The sequence below is a fragment of the Camelus ferus genome, chromosome 7, assembly GCF_009834535.1.
Source record: "Camelus ferus isolate YT-003-E chromosome 7, BCGSAC_Cfer_1.0, whole genome shotgun sequence".
NCBI classification, from domain to species: domain Eukaryota; kingdom Metazoa; phylum Chordata; class Mammalia; order Artiodactyla; family Camelidae; genus Camelus; species Camelus ferus.
Window position 1 is genome coordinate 62,339,804 of NC_045702.1, and position 21,587 is coordinate 62,361,390.

Consider the following 21,587-nt stretch of genomic DNA (forward strand, 5'->3'; position numbering starts at 1 on the left):
ATGAGAAATGATTAGCCTTGTACAAGTTGTATATGTCTTGTTTTTCATTTTAAAATAAACTACGGATGTGCATTTTTGTTGCTAAAACCTTGATGTGAATATATTGCTTAGATTAGGTAGATACATCCAAAAATCCAGAAATGCCTTTTGAGAGCTGTCATTTCTGTGATTTACTGTGTGGTATAAATTGGTGTTTTTAGTATCTTTTGAAACTAATCATACATTTTTATACTTGGAAAAAAAGACCGAATGATAAAATTTTTTCCCATTAGAAAAGCTTGAGGTAGATTTTCAGTTGGCTTGTTTTTGTTTTCCAAGAAATTAAGAGGATTAGAGCTCTAGAACACCTAAAAGAAACAATCACAAGGCTTTAAAAATTTCTGGTGTTCATTCAGACTGAAATCCAGAGTCTTTTCAGGGCAGTTGCCAAGGACAAAAACCCCATCTAAAGTCACTGGAGCCAGACTTCATTCCATGGATGGTGTCCTGTAGAAACATGCTTCCACGACACGTTTCAGAAAGATAGAGTAAGGGCCCCCAGTGACTGTTTATCATTAGTGTGACTAGATGTTGAAACCTTTTATGCTAGAATTGTGCACTGTAACATAAAAAGGTTTTAAACCTATGTTTAACTTAATTGGCAGTATCCGTAGTTTCATTGCATTACATCACTAGGATTACTACAAAATATTTGAGTCTTATATAAAACAGATTAATTTAGATTAAAATCTTGAGCTAATTTAAAAGTATGTCTCAACGATACTATAAATTGAGAAAGGACAGATAATAAGCTTAAGTAGAGAATCCTTTGAAATGTCTTTGATCAAAGCACTTCTTGTGATTCTGAAGGAAAAGTGATTTTCTTTTTTTTTTTTTTTTTCTTGCTTTATTTAGTGTTTACAGTTTATTCATTCATATCATTCTCAGGAATTGAGGCCGGGGTTCTCATTCTTATCTGTGACCACAGTTCCTGACATAGCTGAATATATTTCCCTTTTCCGATTAGGTGTTCCAATGAATGATGACTAAAGATGGAGGGGGGTCCCCAAGTCATGCTTTATTACAACTCCATAATGCTCATCAGCCTACTCTACAGTTGAATTACTGAAGGAAATGAGATTTTTGGCAATTTAAAGAAAGTATTAGCTAAGAGTGCACTAGCTCAAAACTCTAATTGTAGCTGGATATTGCAGGTTTAAAAGAGAACCCAGTTTGCCAACCAAAAAAAAATTTATAGTAGCCTAATACAATCTAAAGAATGGTAATTCTTAAAAAAAAAAAAAAAAGAGTGGTAATTCTTATGTAGAACTAACTTTATACATCCATAGTGTCATTTACATGGAATCAGTGTTAGTGCAGGTATATGGGGTCCAGCTGCCTAAACGATGTTTTCATATGAGGTTAACAAGTTGTTTTCATCTACTCTAGCCTTTAAACAAAGGAGAACTAGACTCTTAGTATAAGTTCCAAAATGACACAACTAAAAGCAAATAATAATGATTATGGTACAGGGAGGAAAACTATGCAGCCATTAAAAACCATATGGTATAAAAATGTTGTATTTTAGAAGAATTTTGTTGAAGTGGCAAAATATTCATAATGAGTTGTTAAATGTTTTTAAAACAACCACAAAAAGTATACAGAGTAATAACAATTTTTATTTATAAATATAATATGTTATATTTATATATTAATACTATATTTGATATAATACATATTATATATAACATATTTATATATTATATAGAAACATAATATATTTATACCTATAAATATAGCAGTATCCATTTTAAAGGTGAGGACGACAGAAGTTATTTAACAGTGTAGTTTTTTCTCTGTCTTCTGAGTGGTGGGATTTTGAATGATTTTTGTTCTTCCTCTGGATTTATAAAAAATTTTATAAGGTTCTGTATGCATTAAACATGTACCAATTTTGTAATGAAGAAGAATGTAGTATGTGCTTTATAAATACACAAATAAAGCAATACACATATATTTAAATTCAGTAGTTCAGGCTTTTTATAAATTTAGATGGGCCTTATTAGTAATTAATTCGTTCAAATTTTTACATATTTATTCTACTAATTGGCTGTTTAAACTGTTTGAACACTGAAACAAGAACCAAGCGCATTTATTCTTTGTACTGTTTTAAATGGTTGGTGCTTACTGTATAAGAAGCTAAAGATGACAGGCCAGCATGAGGTTACTTTAGGTTAGTCATGCTGTTTAAAACCCACTGCTTACAAGTCGTGTGCATGTGTTTCCAACTTATTTGCCCCAGCAGATTACTTTCGCTGACATTTAGTGCTTCATTTTCACACTCGTGTTTTTTCATTGCAAGTCGTCTGACCCTCAGTGGTTCTTAAGGCTTGAAGGACTGTCCCTGGACAGTGCAGTCTTTTCCGGAGTTTTCATCTTTGGATGCTTAGAAGGTAACCCCGGCCAGTTCATCTGATCCATTTAGGTGGATCTTAAAAAGAATTCCAGTAGTATACCTCTGTCTTTGCACATCCTCTATTATTGCTTTGTTCACTGACTTTGTGGCACTGGCCACATTTTCTTCTAGTTGCTTGTGATTCTGTGTCCCCCAGGAAATGGGACAGTTCAGTGATCATTTGCTGAGTGCTTACCATGTGCCAGAAACTGCACTACCTCTTTACATGCATTACTTCATTTAAATCTCATATGACGAAAATAAACACTATTCTCTTCTTTTTAGAGATGAGAAACTAAGGCTTTGGTTTTAAATAAGCCAGGATGTAAAGACAGAACTCCCAACCCTGAAGGAAGAACCAGTACTGTAAACCAATAACCAAATGTGGTCCAGCTGATGAACAGAAGTGTCCTCATGGCCCCATCAGCTCTGAAGCCCCTGGTTCTGCCTAATCATTTCTCTTACCCTTAGATGAACAAAATTACTTCGTCCTCCCTTGTACACACTCTTCTTACAATATTTTGGGGGGAAGGTAGGTCAGTCTTATTGACCCCAGATTTCAGAGGATCATGTCATGGTCAAGATCTTAAATTCCTACTTTCAGACACTGTTTCTGTGTTTTAAATCTTGTGTCTGATTTTATCAGTTCTAAAATTAGAAAAAGATGTGGCATTGGTTTATTTTCTGAATGCCCCCCTGCTCCCTGCTTACTTAATACTTAAGTAATTGCTTATTGGATGCTTATTGCTGTGCTGAATGCTTTGCAGTGATCCTGTGAAGTAGGTTTTGTTACTTTCCTGTTTTTACAGACAGGAAAACTGAGGCTTGGTGAAGGTAAACGGCTTACCTGGTTTTATATACTCATTCGATCATTGATCTAATAAAGGAATGCATTGGGTATTTGAGTCCATTTTTCCTGGACTCTGGTTTAGATCGGGACTCTGTCTCTTGCTAGTGGTGTTACTTTGGGCTAATTACGTACACCTACCGGGTATCAGTTTCTTGACCTGTAAAATGGGTTAATGATATTATTTACCTCAATGTCGCAGTGTGGATTAAGTGAGTTACTAAGCAGAAAGTGTTTAGAACAGTGCTTGCCACATAGTGATTGCTTAGTATTAGGTGCTGTAAAAATAGTAAGAACTACCATTTGTATTATTCTCACTTACTGGATTTTAATTGTTGAAGTAACATTGTTGAAATAAATCATAGCAAAGCATATGAAGTAAAAAGGGCCCCTCTCTCACCAATTACTACTTCTCCCCAACATTAACCATGGACACCAGTTTGGTATATATCCTTCCAGAATATTTCTTATGCCATCTGAAACTATTTTTAAATTGTCCTTTCTTAGTAAACTACAAGTCAAGAGTGAAAATTTTTGTAGTGATCTTGAGAATGGGCGAGTGGTGCAGTAGGAATGGAGACAACTTCATTCATTCAGCAACTATTTATCGAATGCTTTTTTGTGTGCCAAGCACTCTTCTCAGTGCTGAAGATTCAACATGTTGAATTTGTGTTTGACCGTGTACTGATTTTCTTTTTTGGTTTTATTTAGGATATGATGTTTCAGCTTCTCCGAGGTCTGGACTTTCTTCATTCTCACCGAGTAGTGCATCGTGATCTAAAACCACAGAACATTCTGGTGACCAGCAGTGGACAAATAAAACTGGCTGACTTCGGCCTTGCCCGCATCTACAGTTTTCAGATGGCTCTTACCTCCGTGGTGAGTGAGAAAGTGCTGTTCTTTCATTAAACTTATTTTTCCTCTTTTGAATGACAAACTGCACCCATTCCATGCCCTTAATGTTATTACTACCTGCGGTCAGTTGGTGGACAGAACGTCTTTGCTCTTTTTATATAGCAAAGGGTGGGGGAAAGCATTTTGCTTACAACTGCAGACACATCCGGGCACACATGTCCACAACAATGTGGACAGAACCCGTTGCAGAAATAGACTGTTGCATCTTAGCCACTAGAAAGGAATCAGTTACAAGTTTCCAAACCGTTTTGCCATATGGCTCTTTGCCATAACCACTGTTTTCAGAGCTGCATATATAGTGTCTGGGGAGACACAGCTCAAGGTCAGGGAGGAGAGAGCACCAGCAATGTTGACCTGTATCCCAGCTTGAGAAACAGCTGCGTACCTGCACAGATGTGTGGAAGAAGCACTCCTCTGAAGCTGTGGTGCCGACTGTGCAGAAGAAATTAAATTTACAGTGAACTTGGATGATCCATGAATAAGTAGCACCACCCTGCCGGGTGAAGGCTTCATCCAAGCCAAAATACAAAGAGTAAACCCAAGGACTCTACTTTGGCAAAGAATGACAGTTATAATAGTCTGTTTTTTTGTCTCATTCCAACACAAAACCATAATAGCTACTGGCCTCGTTAGCTTCTGTTTCTCCTTATAGTTCATTGTTTCTGAGATGAATTTTTGTGAAATTCTGCACCCAAAATATACAAAGAGGAGCCTGGGAGTAGGCACTAACACCCTTTGTCTTTGAAGGACCTGTTTTACATGCAGTGAATTCATGCATAGATTTTTTTTTCTTAAGTCAGGGAATGTCCCTTTGCGGTGCTACTTAGTTGAGGTAGGAAGTTAATGTGAAGTATCCCTTTTAATTTCATGAAGACTACAAAAATTGCCCTCAGAGTATTAGATTAAGCCTTAAGTAAAAGAACCCTCCTGGGTCACTATGTCATTTTCCACATATAGTCAGTCTTTAATCTCTCAGTGGTTCTCGGTCAAGGGCAGCACTGCCCTGGGTGGGGAGCGTTGTTGAGAAAGGTATGACAGCATCTTTGGTCATCGTAACATCTTGGAGGATGGGGGTGGCTGCAAGGAGCCTAATATTCTGTGCAACAAAGAATTGTTTCCCCTAATTCCAGTAATGCCTCAGCTGAGAAGTAGAAATTCAGGAGGGGAGTTGGAAATTCTCTGAGAGAGATAACTTGCCTTAGAAAAACATTCAATTTGCAAAAGTATTCTGCTTCCTCACCCCCAAAATATAGATACTAGACCCCGGACATGTAAGACCACATACTTTCCCAACGTTATATACCTTACCTAGGGCATTAGAATTGTTACAGAGGATTCCTTAGAATGTGTCACCATTGTTGAAAGAGAAATTCTTGTTTCCTCTTTGCCCAGCCTACACCGTCACTTTTGAGAAGACAGGGCACAAGATGGTGTTTAAAGACTACATTTCTGATTTGGGTTGGGTCAAGTGAGACCTTGTGTTCTTATATAATCACACCAGAAAGGGCTGAGTCTGTGTGTTTCCCCAGTGGGAAGGGTGAGGTAGGCTGCAGCTTCCCTAGGAAGTAGTTTCCGTGTTGTTTCAGGGCCCTGGGGAGAAGCTTGAATAGGTTTTGTGATCCGGACAGTCATCAGCAGAGCAGATGGAAGGAACTGCTCTCCTTGGGCACGGTAATTGAGGGAAGGATGAGCCATAACTGAGATCCCCCCAACTGGGCACTAAAAACCATAAATAAAAACAGGAAACCCAGTTGGGTTTGTTTTGATTTTTTTTCCTTATTGAATCTGAGGAACGATAGCCCAGCTTGTGTGTAACACCAATTAACATTCCATTCTTGCTGAAAGTTGATATGTTCAGACAGGAAAAGGTAGACAAATGATTTCATACAGAAAAGGGAAAGGCAATCATAAATTCATGATTTTTCAGTATCTAGTTTGTACTGCATACCCTACACTTCTTATGGTGCCATAAAGTAAAAGATACTGGCAACTGGGAGAGACACTGGAGCAAATTCAGACATAATTTGGAAGAACGAGAGTTGGAATTTAATGTCAGTAATAAAAGCTATGATTTCTGTAGGGTACTGCATTAAAAAAATTTCCCACTGTTTTATATTTTTCTATTTAAGGAAAAATCCATTTCTATAGGGATACATTGGTTTACACACACATGGTGACATATGAAGGCTTGAAATCACAGGTTTTTCAGACCGAACTGGTATTTATTTTTTGTATTTCTTGAAGAGAAAAAGACTACAGTCTACTTCCTGGAAATACAAATTTTTTAGTGGGTTATGTCATACAGGAACTGGGAATCAACTTGATTCGTGGAATGTTAAAGAAATCACAAGTTAACTGATTCAAAACTGACATTTTGCAGCCATGAGAAACACTAATATATTACTTATCTTCCAAAGCCTGACTCAAATGTCCCCTTCTGGTACCCCCTGCAGAAAGTAATCCCAGCTTCCTCCCTCATTATTTCTAGAGTAACATCTTATTAATATATGTCATAATGCTGCTTTCTAGGGGGAGGGCATAGCTCAGTAGTAGAATGCAGGCTTAGCATGCACAAAGTCCTGGGTTCAATCCCCAGTGCCTCCACTAAATAAACAGACAAACAAACAAACAAACCTAATCCTCCCCCCACAAAAAAAAAAAAAAAAAAAAACCCAAACATAATGCTGCTTTCTATCTTGTTTGTAATTATTTGGGGATTTTATTTTTCAGGCTGTAAGTTCCTTGAAGGAGTTGGCTTTCCGGGTAGAAATTAATTTAGGACAGTCCTCGTAAGTCTGGACTCCAGTTGTAGCTGTAGTTGGTGTAACATAGGGCCAGATGACTTGGCTTGTCTTCATCTGATAAGGGAGGGTTAAGTGCCCTTAACCAGGTGCCTCCCGCATGGAAGGAAGTATTGGATTCTTGCTGCTCAGTATCCAGTCAGGTATGCCCATGTACTCATGCAGAGGAAGGGTTGTTTATACCTATTTCTTTAAAGGTTATAGAATCAAGATGTGGGTGGCTACAGTGAATGCCTTAGACCCAGGCAAGAGGGGCCCCTGGCTTGGGTCCTGTGCGTTAGAGGAGCCTGCGCTGACCCTGCTCCAGTCATACCTCCCTTGATGGGGCACAGAACCCAGGGCTCAAGGAGACACACAGAGCCCGAGACCCCCACCCTCCCCAGCGACACTCAGGGCTTTGGAATTCCCTGACTAAATGGGAACCGCATGGGCTCTTCTCATTCCTTCCTCCTAACAGCAGATTGTGCGCCTGTGTGTTCACCCCAAGCCTAAGGGGCAGCAGTTTGCAGACTTCAGGCAGAGTCGGGACACGTGGACTGGAGTGGCCATAGGCATGTGCATGAGGCCCCTTGTGATGCAGGGAGGAGCGGAGACTGTGGAGAGAAGTGGGGCCCCTTATACCTAGTGCCTGCCTGACATGGGTTCTTCTTATCAGAAGAGTTTCTCTGAACCCATGAAGATCAACACCTGTGACCTGTGTTAAAATACTGCATTCATGGAAAACCAGAGAACAGGTTATAGGGAGCTTCCTTCCATGGCACAGAAGTGACATGTAAGAACCATGACTTGTGCAGTTATGTAATCTCAGTGTCAGATGTGTTTCAAGAATACACACCTAGCTCATTTCATTGCAGTTCACTTTATTGCATTTAGCAGATACTGCATTTTTTTAAATTGAAGTACAGTTAGTTACAATTGTCAATTTCTGGTATACAGCACAGTGTCTTAATTATGCGTATATATATACCTATATTCCTTTTCGTATTCTTTTTCATTAAAGGTTATTACAAGATATTGAATATAGTTCCCTGTGCTATACAGAAGAAATTTGTTTTTTAATCTATTTTTTTATATAGTCGTTAACCTTTGCAAATCTCAAACTCCAAAATTTATCCCTTCCCACCCTCTTTCCCCCAGTAACCATAAGATTGTTTACTATGTCTGCGAGTCTGTTTCTGTTTTGTAGATGAGTTTGTTAGTGTCCTCTTTTCCTTTTCTTAGATTCCACATATGAGTGATATTATATATTTTTCTTTCTCTTTCTGGCTTACTTCACTTAGAATGATGATCTCCAGGTCCATCCATGTTGCTACAAATGACATTATTTTATTTTTTATTGCAGAGTAGTATTCCATTGTATAAATATACCACAACTTCTTTATCCAGTCATCTGTTGATGGGCATTTAGGTTGCTTCCATGTCTTGGCTATTGTATATAGTGCTGCTATGAACATCGGGGTGCATATCTTTTAGAATTAGAGTTGCCTCTGGATATATGCCCAGGAGTGGGATTGCTTGATCATATGGTAAGTCTATTTTTAGTTTTTTGAGGAATCTCTGTACTGTTTTCCATAAGGCTGCACCAAACTACATTCCCACCAACAGTGTAGGAGAGTTCCCTTTTCTCCACACCCTCTCCAGCATTTATCATTTGTAGACTTTTGAATGATGGCCATTCTGACTGGTATGGGGTGATACCTCATTGTAGTTTTGATTTGTATTTCTCTGATAACTAGCAATATTGAGCATTTTTTCATGTGCCTGTTGGCCATTTGTATGTCTTCACTGGAGAATTGCTTATTTAGGTCTTCTGCCCATTTTTGGATTGGGTTTTTGTTGTTGGTGTTGTTATTAAGTTGTATGAACTGTTTATATATTCTGGAAATTAGATACTCCTTTTTTACAAATTGACATCTTGGGGCAGCCCTGTGTGACAGAGCAAGTCTATTGGCTCCATTTTCCAACAGCATTTGCTCACTTCATGTCTTTGTCACATTTTAGTAATTCTAGCAATATTCCAAACTTGTTCATTATTATATTTGCTGTGGTGATCTGCGATCGGAGATCTTTGATGTTACTATTTCATAAAGATTATGAGCTGCTGAAGGCAGGACTTTTTAGCAATGAAGTATTTTTAATTAAGGCATGTACATTGGTCTTTTTAGACATAATGCTATTGCACTCTTAATGGACTATAGTATAGTGTAAGCACAACTTTTATAGGCACTGGGAAACCAAAAAATGTATGGAATTCTCCTTATTGCCATGTTCATTTTGCTGCATGGTCTGGAACCCAATCCAACATATCTCTGAGGTCTGCCTATATATGCTTATTCAAGAAAATGACTCTCCAACTAACTAAAATTATACTGAAAGTCATTCTAAAGTCAACATTTCTAGTACTTCCCATGTTAGATGCAGTGTATGGTGCAACTCATTTTAGTCTGTCAGGATGAAAGGGAGATGGAGACCAACCTTTCCGTGGGCAGGTGGGTCATCCCCGATCGTGCACCCGGGTCTGACCTGGAGAGTCTCAGGAGCAGAGCCTGGCTGGTCAGCAGCAGCCCAATGATGACTGATCATCACCCTGCACTATGAACAGCAGCTCAGGGAGGGAGCAGGTCTTCAGTTCTCTTTTTTGAGACAAAATTCTTATAATTTTTTTTCTAAACTGACCCATACAGTGTGCAGGGTGATACTGTTGCCATTATATTTGGTGATTTGGGAACTCCTTATCAACCGTCTCATTTTGAAAGTGGAGAAACTGAGACTCAGGCAGGCAGTTTGTAACAGGTTAAGTCCTAGTTCACCAATAGATTGTAAACGCCTTGGAGAATAGTAATGTTTATATTCTGGCTCTCGCCCGTCATCCCCACCCCCTTCCTCTTCTCCCCACTTGGCACCTAGTACTGCAGAGGGTATTAAACTGTGTTCTGTGGAACTCTGGGGTTCTACAAAGGGTATCTGGAGATTCCACAGATATTCAACAGTCCACTTCTTAAAATACATTTTAAGTCTCGCTAAAACTGTAAGTAAAAAACAACTAGCTCATGTCACCTTTTTTGTATATAGTCATCTTCATGGTAACTCATGAATACATTAGAAACTGACATGGGTCTCTTTAGTAAAACATCTAGGTTCTCATGGGCATCTGCTTTCCATTCATTGGTTAAAAAAGCCAAGTAAAGTCTTAGTGTCACTATGACAAGTTTTCACCTCATGGGCACCCTGAAAGGGTCTCTGGGCCCCCCAGGTCAAGCGACTGTCTTAACAGACCTGCCCACCCTCAAGTGTTTTCTGGAATTCTTTATAAATTTCAGTGGGCACCTAGCCAATGGAACTTTCTATTACTCTACTGGTTTTTAAGGTGCAGTTCTGGAGTTAAACACTGTGCCCAAACTTAACATTTTCAAACTGTCTAAGCTTATCTTCCAAAAATAGTGTATTACTCACTCTACCAGCTGTCCCTGCCAAATAAAGGACCCCAAGGCCTTAAGGGTGAACTGTAAAAGTTAGGTGAGGCTCCTCTTCTCTCCAAACACCACAAACGCAGGGCAGTAGTCTTTCTGGGAAAGCTTATGTCACATTTTGACACAATAGGGGACACTGAAGCATGAACTTGTACTTCCTGGTTAACTTATTTTTAATGTAGACCTCAGAATAAAACTTCTGCCACAGCTGTGCACACTGGAACATCTTGTAAATGTATCATTGCTTAGGAAAAATCAAGCATTCTCTCGACTCACTCCTGTGTGTGTCTGCTGCCTTGAAATCACCCAAGTGCCTAATCACGAGGGCTCACTCATCGTGCTGCACTCACTGTACTGCACCAGACCACTGTGAGGGCCACCCAGGGCAGTGCCAGGGTTGGTGTTTTTGTACTCAGATGTAATTGTCAACACCTGTGCAGTTAGAGCCAGTCACTCTGCAGGACAGCCATCGTGAAGCCACCTGTGGTCAGAGAGAAGTCTACACCTTAAAATGAGGTCATTCCTTTTGGTGCTTCAGTAGTTTCACATGTTGGGGTGAAGTCCAGGATTGGCTTGCTGTAAACCAACGTCTGCTGTGCAGTGAACAGTATTACAGTGACTTTTCAGTGTATTTGGAGGGCCTTTATACCATCATTAGACAAAGGGGAGGATTAGCATTTTTCCTCCAAATGTGCATGGCTAGCCCAGTTTGGAGAAAATTGCCACCTTGTATCATAATGGAAGTGAGACTATTCTCCTATCTTTTTAGTGACAATGAAAATCTCACTAAGTGAATTGCATTCCCCTTCTCCAAAGTTCTTTTCTCCCATATCGTCTTTCATATTAAAAGACATATTGAGAACAGCTTCTGCTCTGTAGAAATAACCAAAAATAGCAAGTAAATAGGAAACATGGGAAGGCTTTTATTTGACAGCTCTACAAATCACAAAAATTCACTCGGAAATTTTTTTTTTGTATGGAACTGATGAGATTCCCAAAATTGACTTATTTAAGATGACTCATTTATTTAATACTACAAGTATTACCAAAAATCAAATTGCTTACATCATCCCCTTCTTATACCTCTGGCAAAATAGATGATTTTCTACTCTAACTCCAATGTTGGTAGCGTTTAGTAAACACTAAGGGAACTTTGTGGATTCAGAAACTTTTTGATAATCCTAGGATAGAATATTAGTGAAATGGAGTTGTGGCATTCAGTGAACAAATATTGATCACTTTCCATGTGCTAAGCACTGGCCATGAACCCAAGGGTCCATGGTGAACAGAAATGGACAAGGTCTTGGCTCTCATGGAGCTCATAATCAAAATGGGGAGACACATCTTAATCAGATAGTTGCACAAAGAAATGCACAGTTAGAAACAAAGATAAGTGCAGTAAAGGAAAAGGACACAGTTCTATGAAGCCCTGTGACTCAGAAACCCTCGTGGGCTGGGGGGTCAGGGAAGCCCTCCCTGCCCACCCACGCGGAGATGTGAGACTCTCCTCTGAGATCACCAGCATGCTCCTCTCAGAACCCTCGTGGATGTGGCCCCACGGATGTGCACACCATGCAGCCTGTGCTTATTTTCTGTTTGTGTTTGGAAGGGCACCCAGTTGGCACCCCCAGGCTGACAAAGTGAAGCAGGACCAGAGATCAGAGAACAATGTCATCTTTTACAGGAGAAAATAAATTGTTTATGCTTGTTTCCTCTCCGTGCGTGTTGTATTTACTATGGAGACCTGGCAGGGTTTGTGCCTCGGCTTGGGCAGCCGAGCTGCTCCCACAGAAGCCTGCAGACTCTGCCAGCGCGTACTGAGTAAATCAAACCAAGAGCATGAACCGAATATAATGGAAAAAACCCAAAGCCCTGTCACCTCGGCACCCCAGCAAAAGTGCAGGACACACCTCTGAAGCCGGAAAGGCTCCCGTAACTCCCTCCCCGCGCGACCTCTCCTTGCCATGACACAACCAGGTCTGTTTTGTGAAAACTTCCAGTTGCCAGTACATATTTCATAGCTAACAATGGAGGGTTTGTGCCGGTTTCGTTTTCACTTTCAGCAGTGGGGGAAGTGGAGCACAATGGGGCAGTGCACAGGGCTGGGAACAGGACACGTTTTCTTTAGGATTCCCAGGGCTGGGTACGTGGAAAATGTCAGAGCCAAGACAAACATGAAAACCCATCCAGAGCCTCCGTTACGCGTTCTCAGTGGCAGTAAAACACATTTGGAGCTACCATCAGATAGGTTGACCCTGCCTCTGCAGTGGAGGCAAACACAGTGGATGAGCACTGTGAGAACTGCTTCCACGAAGAAAGATGTTTTCCAGGCCGTGCAGGACGCTGCTGTAGGTGTGCGTGTGCGTGTGCGTGTGCCAGTGGGTATTTAACTGCACCAAGAATACCCATGAAACTCATCAAATGACTGCTTTCCTTGTTTCTAAAAGATAGACATTCATTTGATTCACCTAATTCTAGCTCCTTCATAAGTGGTCACTGTTGCGAATTAGTTCTGGACAAAAACAGTTGAACTGTAACGCTACTGCCTGGAGGATGTTTTACTCAGAGAAAGGACAGGATGTTCTTTGCTTCCTCGATACATCTGTTCAGCCAGCTTACGTCCTACCAAGGTATGATGTAGACAGGGTCCGACTGCCACCTGGTTGTTTATAGTCCTTCCTCCTGACACCCTGTACGATGCCATTCACAACCAGAAGCTTGAGGCCAGGTTTGGGTGTAAAGACCAAACATTGGATTAAAGTTGACGAGACCAAATGCTTTTGAGAGGTGTTGCAGGCAAAGCGTTTCTCAGGGATCCAGAAGATGTGGAAAAAAATGTGTTGCCTCTTACATTTAACATTCTTACGAGAATACGCCTTCTGTGCTTGGTCAGGGGCTAGTCTGTCAAACTGTATTTGCTGAGATAATTCCATCTCCCCTAACTTTATTTAACTCAAGTGTCATGTTGATTCAGCAGAGTGTGAGACACGGTCCTTGGAATTGAATATAAAACATTGTTTCTATAACTTAGATTTTTATGTCCTCTTTAATTCTTTGGATATGCACGCTTCTTGTGTTCTACAGATGTCACTGCTTGTTTCCTTGTAAGGAAGGGAGAGGTGGCAGCATCTTCATTTTGCTTGGGCTTTGAGAGTCTCATAGTGCAAGTTCCTAAGCTGAGATATGTTATTGAAAGTCTGTCACATTGGACATAGCCATTTTTATTCACTCAATTCCAGTGTTGTACTATTTTAGTGTTTCACACAGTGCCTTCCTGGCACATGGTAGGTACTTGCTGAATACATGGTGAATGAATGAAATGAATCCTCATGGTTCTCCAGTGCCTAAAGAATGAATTCCAACTGTGTAGCGTTGAATGCAGAGGGTGTTTTTTGGGTTTTTTTTGCAGGGTAGCCGCAGCCTACCCCTCTGTCCTCTCACTCTCACACATAAATGCATATTCCTTGTCTTCAAACACCATCAGGTTTCTCACTACTCTTTAAATTTAATTAAGTTCTTTCACAGCTTCCTGCTTTCATAAATGATTCGATGAATACACATTTTTTCCAACTCTGCTTTTTCCATGTTGCTGAGGAGGGTCATTGCATCATCATTTATAAGCATCTAAAGATTTTGTTTATTTGTTTGCTTTAGATGCATCTTTCAGCTAATTTTCCCAGTTGCCCACGTCACTCTCTGGTAGTAACTTGAGCTCTGAGGGAGTAGCAGTTACACTCTGAATTTATGTCTGGGCAGGAGTCCTAACCTTGAGATAATGATTGTGCTTCATTCCTCCATATTCGAGATCACAAGCCTTCGTACACCTCCCCAGCTTGTGTGCTTACATTTTCTGTATGGTATGTTTTAATTAAAAATTAAGACCTTTTGGGAATCTTTGGAGGAACCATAGTGTCACAGGAAAAGGTTGAAAATGTTTGCATTTTTGTATCTTTCAGTCATTTGAGTTAGCCCACCTGGGTCCGTGGGAAGATTTGGTACATGTTTCTGTTACTCTGAAGAGGTTTCTCCAAAACTTCGGCTCAAACTTTTATACAATTGCTTTGTCATGCTGGATTTTCTTTCATGTTGTACTGACCTTAGTGCCAATATTTCACATTTGTTTCTCAACAGTGCTCTTTGGGCTGCTGAACAATTCCTCTTGTTGCTCCTGTATTCCTTTCCTCTAGGGATTGAAACCCAGGGTGGGTGACATCCTTGCACCCAAGCTCTGTAAGGATACTGATGGTTTTTAAGTCCCTCATAAATTTGAATGTTAAACTTTACAGTTGGCTGTGGAGAAATAATCTACCTTCAGGTCTCAGGGAAACATCCAAAAGAAGGAAGGGGAAAGCGTAGGAGAATTTACTTTAGCACTGCTCATATATTTATTTTGAAGGCTGGCAGAATCTGAAAGTGGGGCTGTAAATTTAACAACTCAACCATAAAAGCCCCAGAATAAGGGAGAAAAATCTCTACTACTTCTAGGTTTGGGGACTAACAAAGTTATAAGATTTCTATTCTGCCATTTTAAAATATATCTTTTTAATTTCTAAAGCTATCCTTCCCTTTCTTCTCTCGCATTTTTATTTTGATTAATTACTTTTTAAAGGCTACAGTGCTTTGAAATGTATGGACGTGTTTTCTGAACACAGTTAATAGATTTGGCCGTGACGTGGACGACTATCTGCACCTCATGTAACACTGGGTGATTTCAGTGAGGTGGGGACCGCACACGGTATCAGTTCTTGTGGGAAAATATGCTTCAGTGGCTTACTGGCACTGCTCTTGGAATGTGGCATTTAAAAGTACCTTTTTACAGTGGGAAAGAATTCTGTCAAGAATAAACAGTCTGACCTTGTTAAATGGGCCAAAGTCAGTCTGTAACCTAGTTCCAGAAAACTAGCTTTTACTAGTTTAAAAAAAGCCAGTTAGAAAAATTACAACTAAAACCTTCTAAAGAATGGAAAAAGTTACTGTGAAGGATATGAAATAGATTCCAGAAATGAAGTTCTTCACATATATACATGAAAATGTCTTTACTTGACTGTAAAATCCCACTTTCCCAGAGTAGATGCTACAGTTAGTCAGAAAAGCAGATTTCCTTTTTCCTGGAAAGACAAGACTGGCTTATTGAAAGGAGCTGTGGGAGGGGCCACGTAGCGTGGACCAGCCGTGGGAAACCAGCCGGCTTAGGGAGATGAAGAAGGAGTCAAAGTTGCCACCAACTCCCCTTTGGCCACAGGTTAAAAAGTCTGTGTACTCTGAGCTCTGGAATGCAGCAGTCTGCTCCTAAGCTTTCTCTTTCCCACCCACCTCAAACGCATCCACACAACCCCTTGGTCTTGCCACTCCAGACCTCTTTCCTCTTGCTTGAAATGACATGCCATTAGATTTTTAAAATATTTTACTTATTTATTATTGTACTATTTAAATATTTTATTTTGGCAGAGGTAATTAGGTTTGCTTATTTTTAAAGAAGGGATTGGGGACTGAACCCAGGCCCTTTTGCATGCTAAGCATGCGCTCTACCACTTGAACTATGCCTTCCCTCCGTGTGCCATTAGATTTTGTGCCTCCATGCCATTAGACCTTCTTTTCTCTGCTTAAACTACCTTTCCACTTCTCAGCCTAACAAACTCCTACTCATTCTTCAAGACTCAGGGCAAATGCCCTGTCCTCAGTGAAGTTGGCCTGACTGTCTAGGATAAAATTAGGCACTTCTTTTACGCACCTTTGATTTGCCTCTAATATAGCAGCTATCATATGATAGTGTCCCCACTGGTTTGCCTTCTATTTTAGAAAGAATAACATTGTAAAATATCTGTTGTAGCACTGATGGTAATAAGACACAGGTGGTATTGCTCTGTGAATGTTCGTGTGTCTCTGTGTGTCTGTGTGTAATGAAATAGGAGGTTTCTGAGTAAAGGAGGTGGAGGGAGGTTGGGGTGGGCGGGGGACCTGGTACTGAGACTGAGGAAGGGATGCTTACCCTAAACATTGGCTTCCCTGTCGTTACAGCTTGTCTCTGCGTCCATTTTGAAATTTCAGCACCAGGAATCAAACTTGTTTTATTAATCACTTTCATTGCTAAAACTTGTGTCTATATTTAAATGCTATTCTGGAAAAACAAGCTGTGACTGCTTTTACTCAGATGAAGGACTCTTAAGTAGTTAGTTGGTTGGCTGGGTGTTGTCAGAGTGCACTCGATCTCAATGGTGGGGTTCTAGTCAGAACCACTTTTAATGTTGAAACAACTAACTTGTCAGTAGTAAGTTAAATTGAGGGAAAATTTTAATGGAGTTATAGTAAAACCAGATCTTGTGTTCTAAAAAACAATATAGCTTTAAGAAAACTGCATACGTTAAAAAAAAAATCTAATGTGAAAATAGATAAATAATCAGGTGCTTTGCAGACTGGCTCATGGCAAGGTTTTTCAAAAGCTGCCTCTGGAATCTAAAATAAAATTTAATAGATTAAAATGCGTTTTCTTACGTCTTTCCAGGATTACATACATATTATGTAAAACTGCTTATTCTGTCTGACCGCTCTAGTTCTTCCATACATGGGTAGTAAGTAAAGCCAAAATATTCCATTGTGAATTTAAAAGTGTTAACATCCAGGAAAAAAGAGATTCATTTGTTCCTTTTGTACCCAGACACAAATTGGCCAATATCCTCGTGACTTTAACTGGCAAGTTGAGGTTAAAAATGTGGCACATTTAGGATTTTGACAAGATTGAGTAAGCAGTCCATTTGAAGTGAGGAAAGTGTCTTTAAGTTTGAACTTTATTTAGTAATATTACAGTTAGTCAGAATATAATCTTTGTCTTTTCTTCACATCTATTATTCTGTTTTTATTTCTATCAGGTTCCTTGACTTTAGAACGTGGAACTGAAATACCACATTTAAATGCCGTGGTTCTGCTCCCATACCTGCAGTATAATCCAAATTGTATTCTCCATCAGGCTTCTTTTTCATTGGTTCATGTGCTCCTGTTTTTCAAGGAATCAGATTTTCTCAGTATTGATTATAGTTCACAAGTATTGTCATATCATATTTAAGAAAAATATATTCATCAGTTGGTTTAAATGGATGCTCTGTAATTTTATTTTTAGAAGTTTGATATAAGAAGACAGTTTTTGGAGAGAAAGAGCCCTATTTGTACGATATTATTTCACCACATTTTCTACAGGCATTTTTTTGCAATTTATTCTGCATTTCCCTTTGTAATATTTGTATCCATGAATCAGTCCCTTTCTTTAAACCCTCATCTTTCTTTAATCAGTTTTTTTAAAATCTGCATTCTTATAAAGTTGCTAACATTATTCAAAAATTCAAATATTTTAGATAGGTAAAAAAATGAAAAAGAGAAACTTCTCAATAATCTTTCCTCTAAGGAAAAAAAGAAACACTATTAACAGTTTAGTGAATGAACTTTCATATCTGTTTCTGTTTGTATGTGGGATGTGTGTGTGTGTGTGTGTGTGTGTGTGTGTGTGTTTGTGTTTGTTTGTTTGTACCTGCTCACCCACGCACATAGTATCCACACAGGTACCCATCCATTGTTTGTTTGGGGTTGTTTTGTTTCCTTTTTTCTGTTTAATTTACCTTACGTGTTTTTCCACATCTAACATGCAGCCTGTTTATTCTTTTTCTTACCTTCAGTGTGTGAACATACATAATATTTTTACCCAGTCTCCTAGGATGAACCTTTGGGTAGTTTCTCTTTGGGGCTGCAGTGAACATCCTCAAGCTTGTATCTTTTCACCCAAATACTAATATTTTTGTAGGGTAAGTTTCAAGCAATGATATTACCAAGACAAAAGATGAAGAGTATACACATCTTTTTCTTTTTTATGTTTAGTTTTATAAGAAACTGTCAAATTGTCTTCCAAAGTAGCTGTAACATTTTGCATCCCCGCCACCCAGCAATGAATGAGAGTTGCTGTCGCTCCACATCCTCACCAGCATTTGGTGGTGTCAGTGTTTTAAATCTCCACCCTTCTAGTAAGTATGTTGTAGTATTTCATTATTGTTTTGATAGGTACGCACATTTCAAAATCTGATAATGCCAAATTGTTCTCCCAAAGGATTTCTCTTTTCCTCCTCTCCCTATAACAATGTGATTGAGCTTTCTGCCTCATCTCTTCTGAGTGTCTCTGGTGATCCCCTATGTTGGCCTTTCCTGAGCTTCCTCCCCACTAAGAAAGCATCCTGAATGTTCCCACCTCAGCCTTTTAACAGATTTCACCAGGGACCATGACTTTAACTTTCATGTCTGTACAGAGGCATCCAAGTCATCAGCTCTGCCTGGGGTCCCCTCTGAGCACCAGATCCTCAACCCCACTCTTCCCTTCATCTCCACGTGGTGTCCCATGGGCAACGGAAACATAACATAACAAAAATGTCACCCACTAGCTTCTCCCGCCCCAGGCAACTCTGCTTCATGTTCGTTTTTAAAATTTTATTACTAGTAATCACCAAAACTGGACTCCTCAGCAGTCATATTTGGCCTTTGAACTCGCTGGCCCTTCCTTTTTCCTCTTCCCAGGACCGTATCTAGAGGCATTCAGAATGGTCCAGCGTTTGACATACCGTCGTAGGCTGTCCTACAATACAGCCTCTAACAAAACTAGGCTGTCCCAAACCCCTGGTAATAGAATTGTTTACCTTTATACCAAGAAAGTTGGGAAAGCACCAAAATCTGCATGTGGCATGTACCCATGCCGACTTCGAGGAGTTCACTCTGTGAGACCTGAAGCTCTTATGAGACTGTCTGAAACAAAAAAACATGTCAGCCGGGCTTATCGTGGTTCCATGTATGTTAAATGTGTCCGTGACAGGATCAGGCGTGCTTTCCTTATTAAGGAGCAGAAAATCATTGTGAAAGTATTGAAAGCACAAGCACAGAGTCAAAAAGCTAAATTTAAAAAATGAAGCTTTTTTGAGTAAAAAAAAAAAAAACTGGACTTCTCAGGGGTTTCTCTGGATTTGTTTGTGTCAGCAGGCGTTTGGTTACAGGTACAGAATACTCAGTGAATTATATCTTGAATAACAGTAATTTTAAAATCTGACCTAAGAAGTCTAGAGGTAAATAATTTTGCAATTAGTGCAATTGCTCATTGGTGTCATCTTGATTCCTATAAGCTATTATTTGGAAAATTCCATTCTCCCCTCCTCAGTGAATTATATTTTCCCTCGTGGTCTCAAGGTGACTGCTGCATCTTCAGGCATCGCATCCTCATACCACAGTGGTCTAAGCAAGCAAGCAGGGGCCAAAAAGGGTGGCACTGACTTTTTGATCAGGGAAGACAATCTTTTCCAAAAACTCCCTTCAGACTTTCACTTACCTTTCATCTCCCAGAACTGGATCATATATCTACCCACAGGCCAGTCTCACTGCAGGTAAGCATTTTTTTGCTACCCAAGGGAAATCAGGTTATGTTAGTCAGGAAGAAGGGGAATGGCTGCTGGTAGACAAGCAACAATGACAGGCCTTCATTGATCTAGGAAATTCCCCAAGGCAGCAGGGCCGCTGTATAGGTAGAAACTTATGCTCTTGGTTCCTTTCAGAGGTGCACAGATATATCCAGTGATGTCTAATCAAATATTTTATGAAGTACGGTTCTTTTTTCCTTCATGCTCCATGTATGTTACAGACATAAAGCTTTAGAATTTTGTGGGAATGTTGATTAGGCTAAGAATCAGTGCTTACCAGTCTCACCAGGACTGTGATACCTTAGGTTCCTTGGTAACAGTAAATAGCAAACACTGAGGGGTGGGCACTAGCAATCTGCAAAGAATCTACAGGTAACATCTTCACATGCAAACTTGACTGGGTGTGCCAGAAGCCAAGGATAGCTTTTAAAATGATGAAGCAGTAAGAAATATTTGTTAAACTAATTACTTTTTAAAGGGAATTCATGTCATTAATGTATTATTTCAATATGTTACTATATCAATATTTATATTACAAGCATACCTCAGAGATATTGTGGGTTTGGTTCCTGACCACTGCAGTAAAGCAAATATCACTATAGAGCTAGTCACATGAATTTTTTGGTTTCCCAATGCACTTAAAGTTATGTTTACACTATACTGTAGTCTGTTATTAGGTGTGCAATAGCATTATGTCTAAAAAACAACATACACATCTTAATTTTAAAATACCTTATTGCTAAAAAATGTTACCCATCATTTGCACCTTCAGTGAGTCATATAATCTTTTTGCAATCAGAGATCATGGGTCACAGATATAAAATAATAAATAGAATAATAATGAAAAGTTTGAAGTATTTCAAGAATTACCAAAACGTGACACAGAGATACGAACTGAACAAATGCTATTAGAAAAGTGACACCAACAGACTTGCTCGATGCAGGGCGGTCATAGACTTCCACTTTAAAAAATGCAGTATGTGTGAAGCGCAATAAAATGAGGTATGACCATACTTAACTAATATGTTTATTAGTTGTTAATACATTTAGATATGTTTTTTAAGTAATACTAGTTACTTTTAAAAGCATATGTATACATAAATCTGAAGTTGCCTTTACTTCTCTTATGAAATAAACCTAAGGGAATCTAGGAGGCAGGCATTGTTCAACCTGGGAGAGTCAGGGAGTGCTTCACAGGGGAGGTGATTTTTGAGCCAGGTCTTCAAGAATGAGGAGGAGTTTGCAGACAAAGGAGAAAGGTGTGATCCAGGTACAGAATCGGGAAAGAGCAGAGCATATGCACAGAACAGTAAGAAGTACAGGTTGACAGCAGGGTGTCTTGGGAGAAGATGATCAAACTTTGTTTTGGGAGGTTTGGTTTTTTTTTCCTAAAAGATAACTCTAATGCAGTGTGATGAATGAATTGATAGGATGGTTGGGCATAAATTAAGAAATTGCTGGCAGGGAGACCAGTGTGGAGGCTGTTTCAAGAGAGATATAGGATGAGGGGCTGAGTGAAGGCAGGAAAGAGAAGAGATAGAAACTGTCAATGTAGATACAGAGAAAAGCAGGGAAAACATCGCATGCCAAAGTCTGATATGAAGTTTACCTTCGGAAAAAAAACCAAGAAATAAAATTGAATAAGTATCTCCAGTCATAATTCTCTTCATATTACACTGTTGT

General features: G+C 39.5%; 2 protein-coding genes across 7 annotated transcripts in view; both read left to right on the forward strand.

Moving 5' to 3' along the window:
• Positions 1 to 21,587, forward strand: part of CDK6 (cyclin dependent kinase 6) — a 215,570-nt gene that overhangs the window by 98,555 nt on the left and 95,428 nt on the right. For all 6 annotated transcript variants that reach the window (XM_032483999.1, XM_032484002.1, XM_032484001.1 and 3 more), the window contains exon 4: positions 3,993 to 4,160. In XM_032483999.1, coding sequence (XP_032339890.1) covers positions 3,993 to 4,160 — 168 coding nt within the window. The remainder of the gene's footprint in view (positions 1 to 3,992; positions 4,161 to 21,587) is intronic.
• Positions 18,988 to 19,430, forward strand: LOC102519734 (60S ribosomal protein L34-like). The gene has a single exon (XM_032484004.1). It carries the CDS (start codon positions 19,041 to 19,043, stop codon positions 19,401 to 19,403), a length of 363 nt encoding a protein of 120 aa, XP_032339895.1. The 5' UTR covers positions 18,988 to 19,040; the 3' UTR covers positions 19,404 to 19,430.

What these genes read in the sequence shown, in the direction of transcription:
- LOC102519734 (XM_032484004.1), top strand. Translation starts at nt 19,041, where the DNA reads ATGGTCCAGCGTTTGACATACCGTCGTAGGCTGTCCTACAATACAGCC.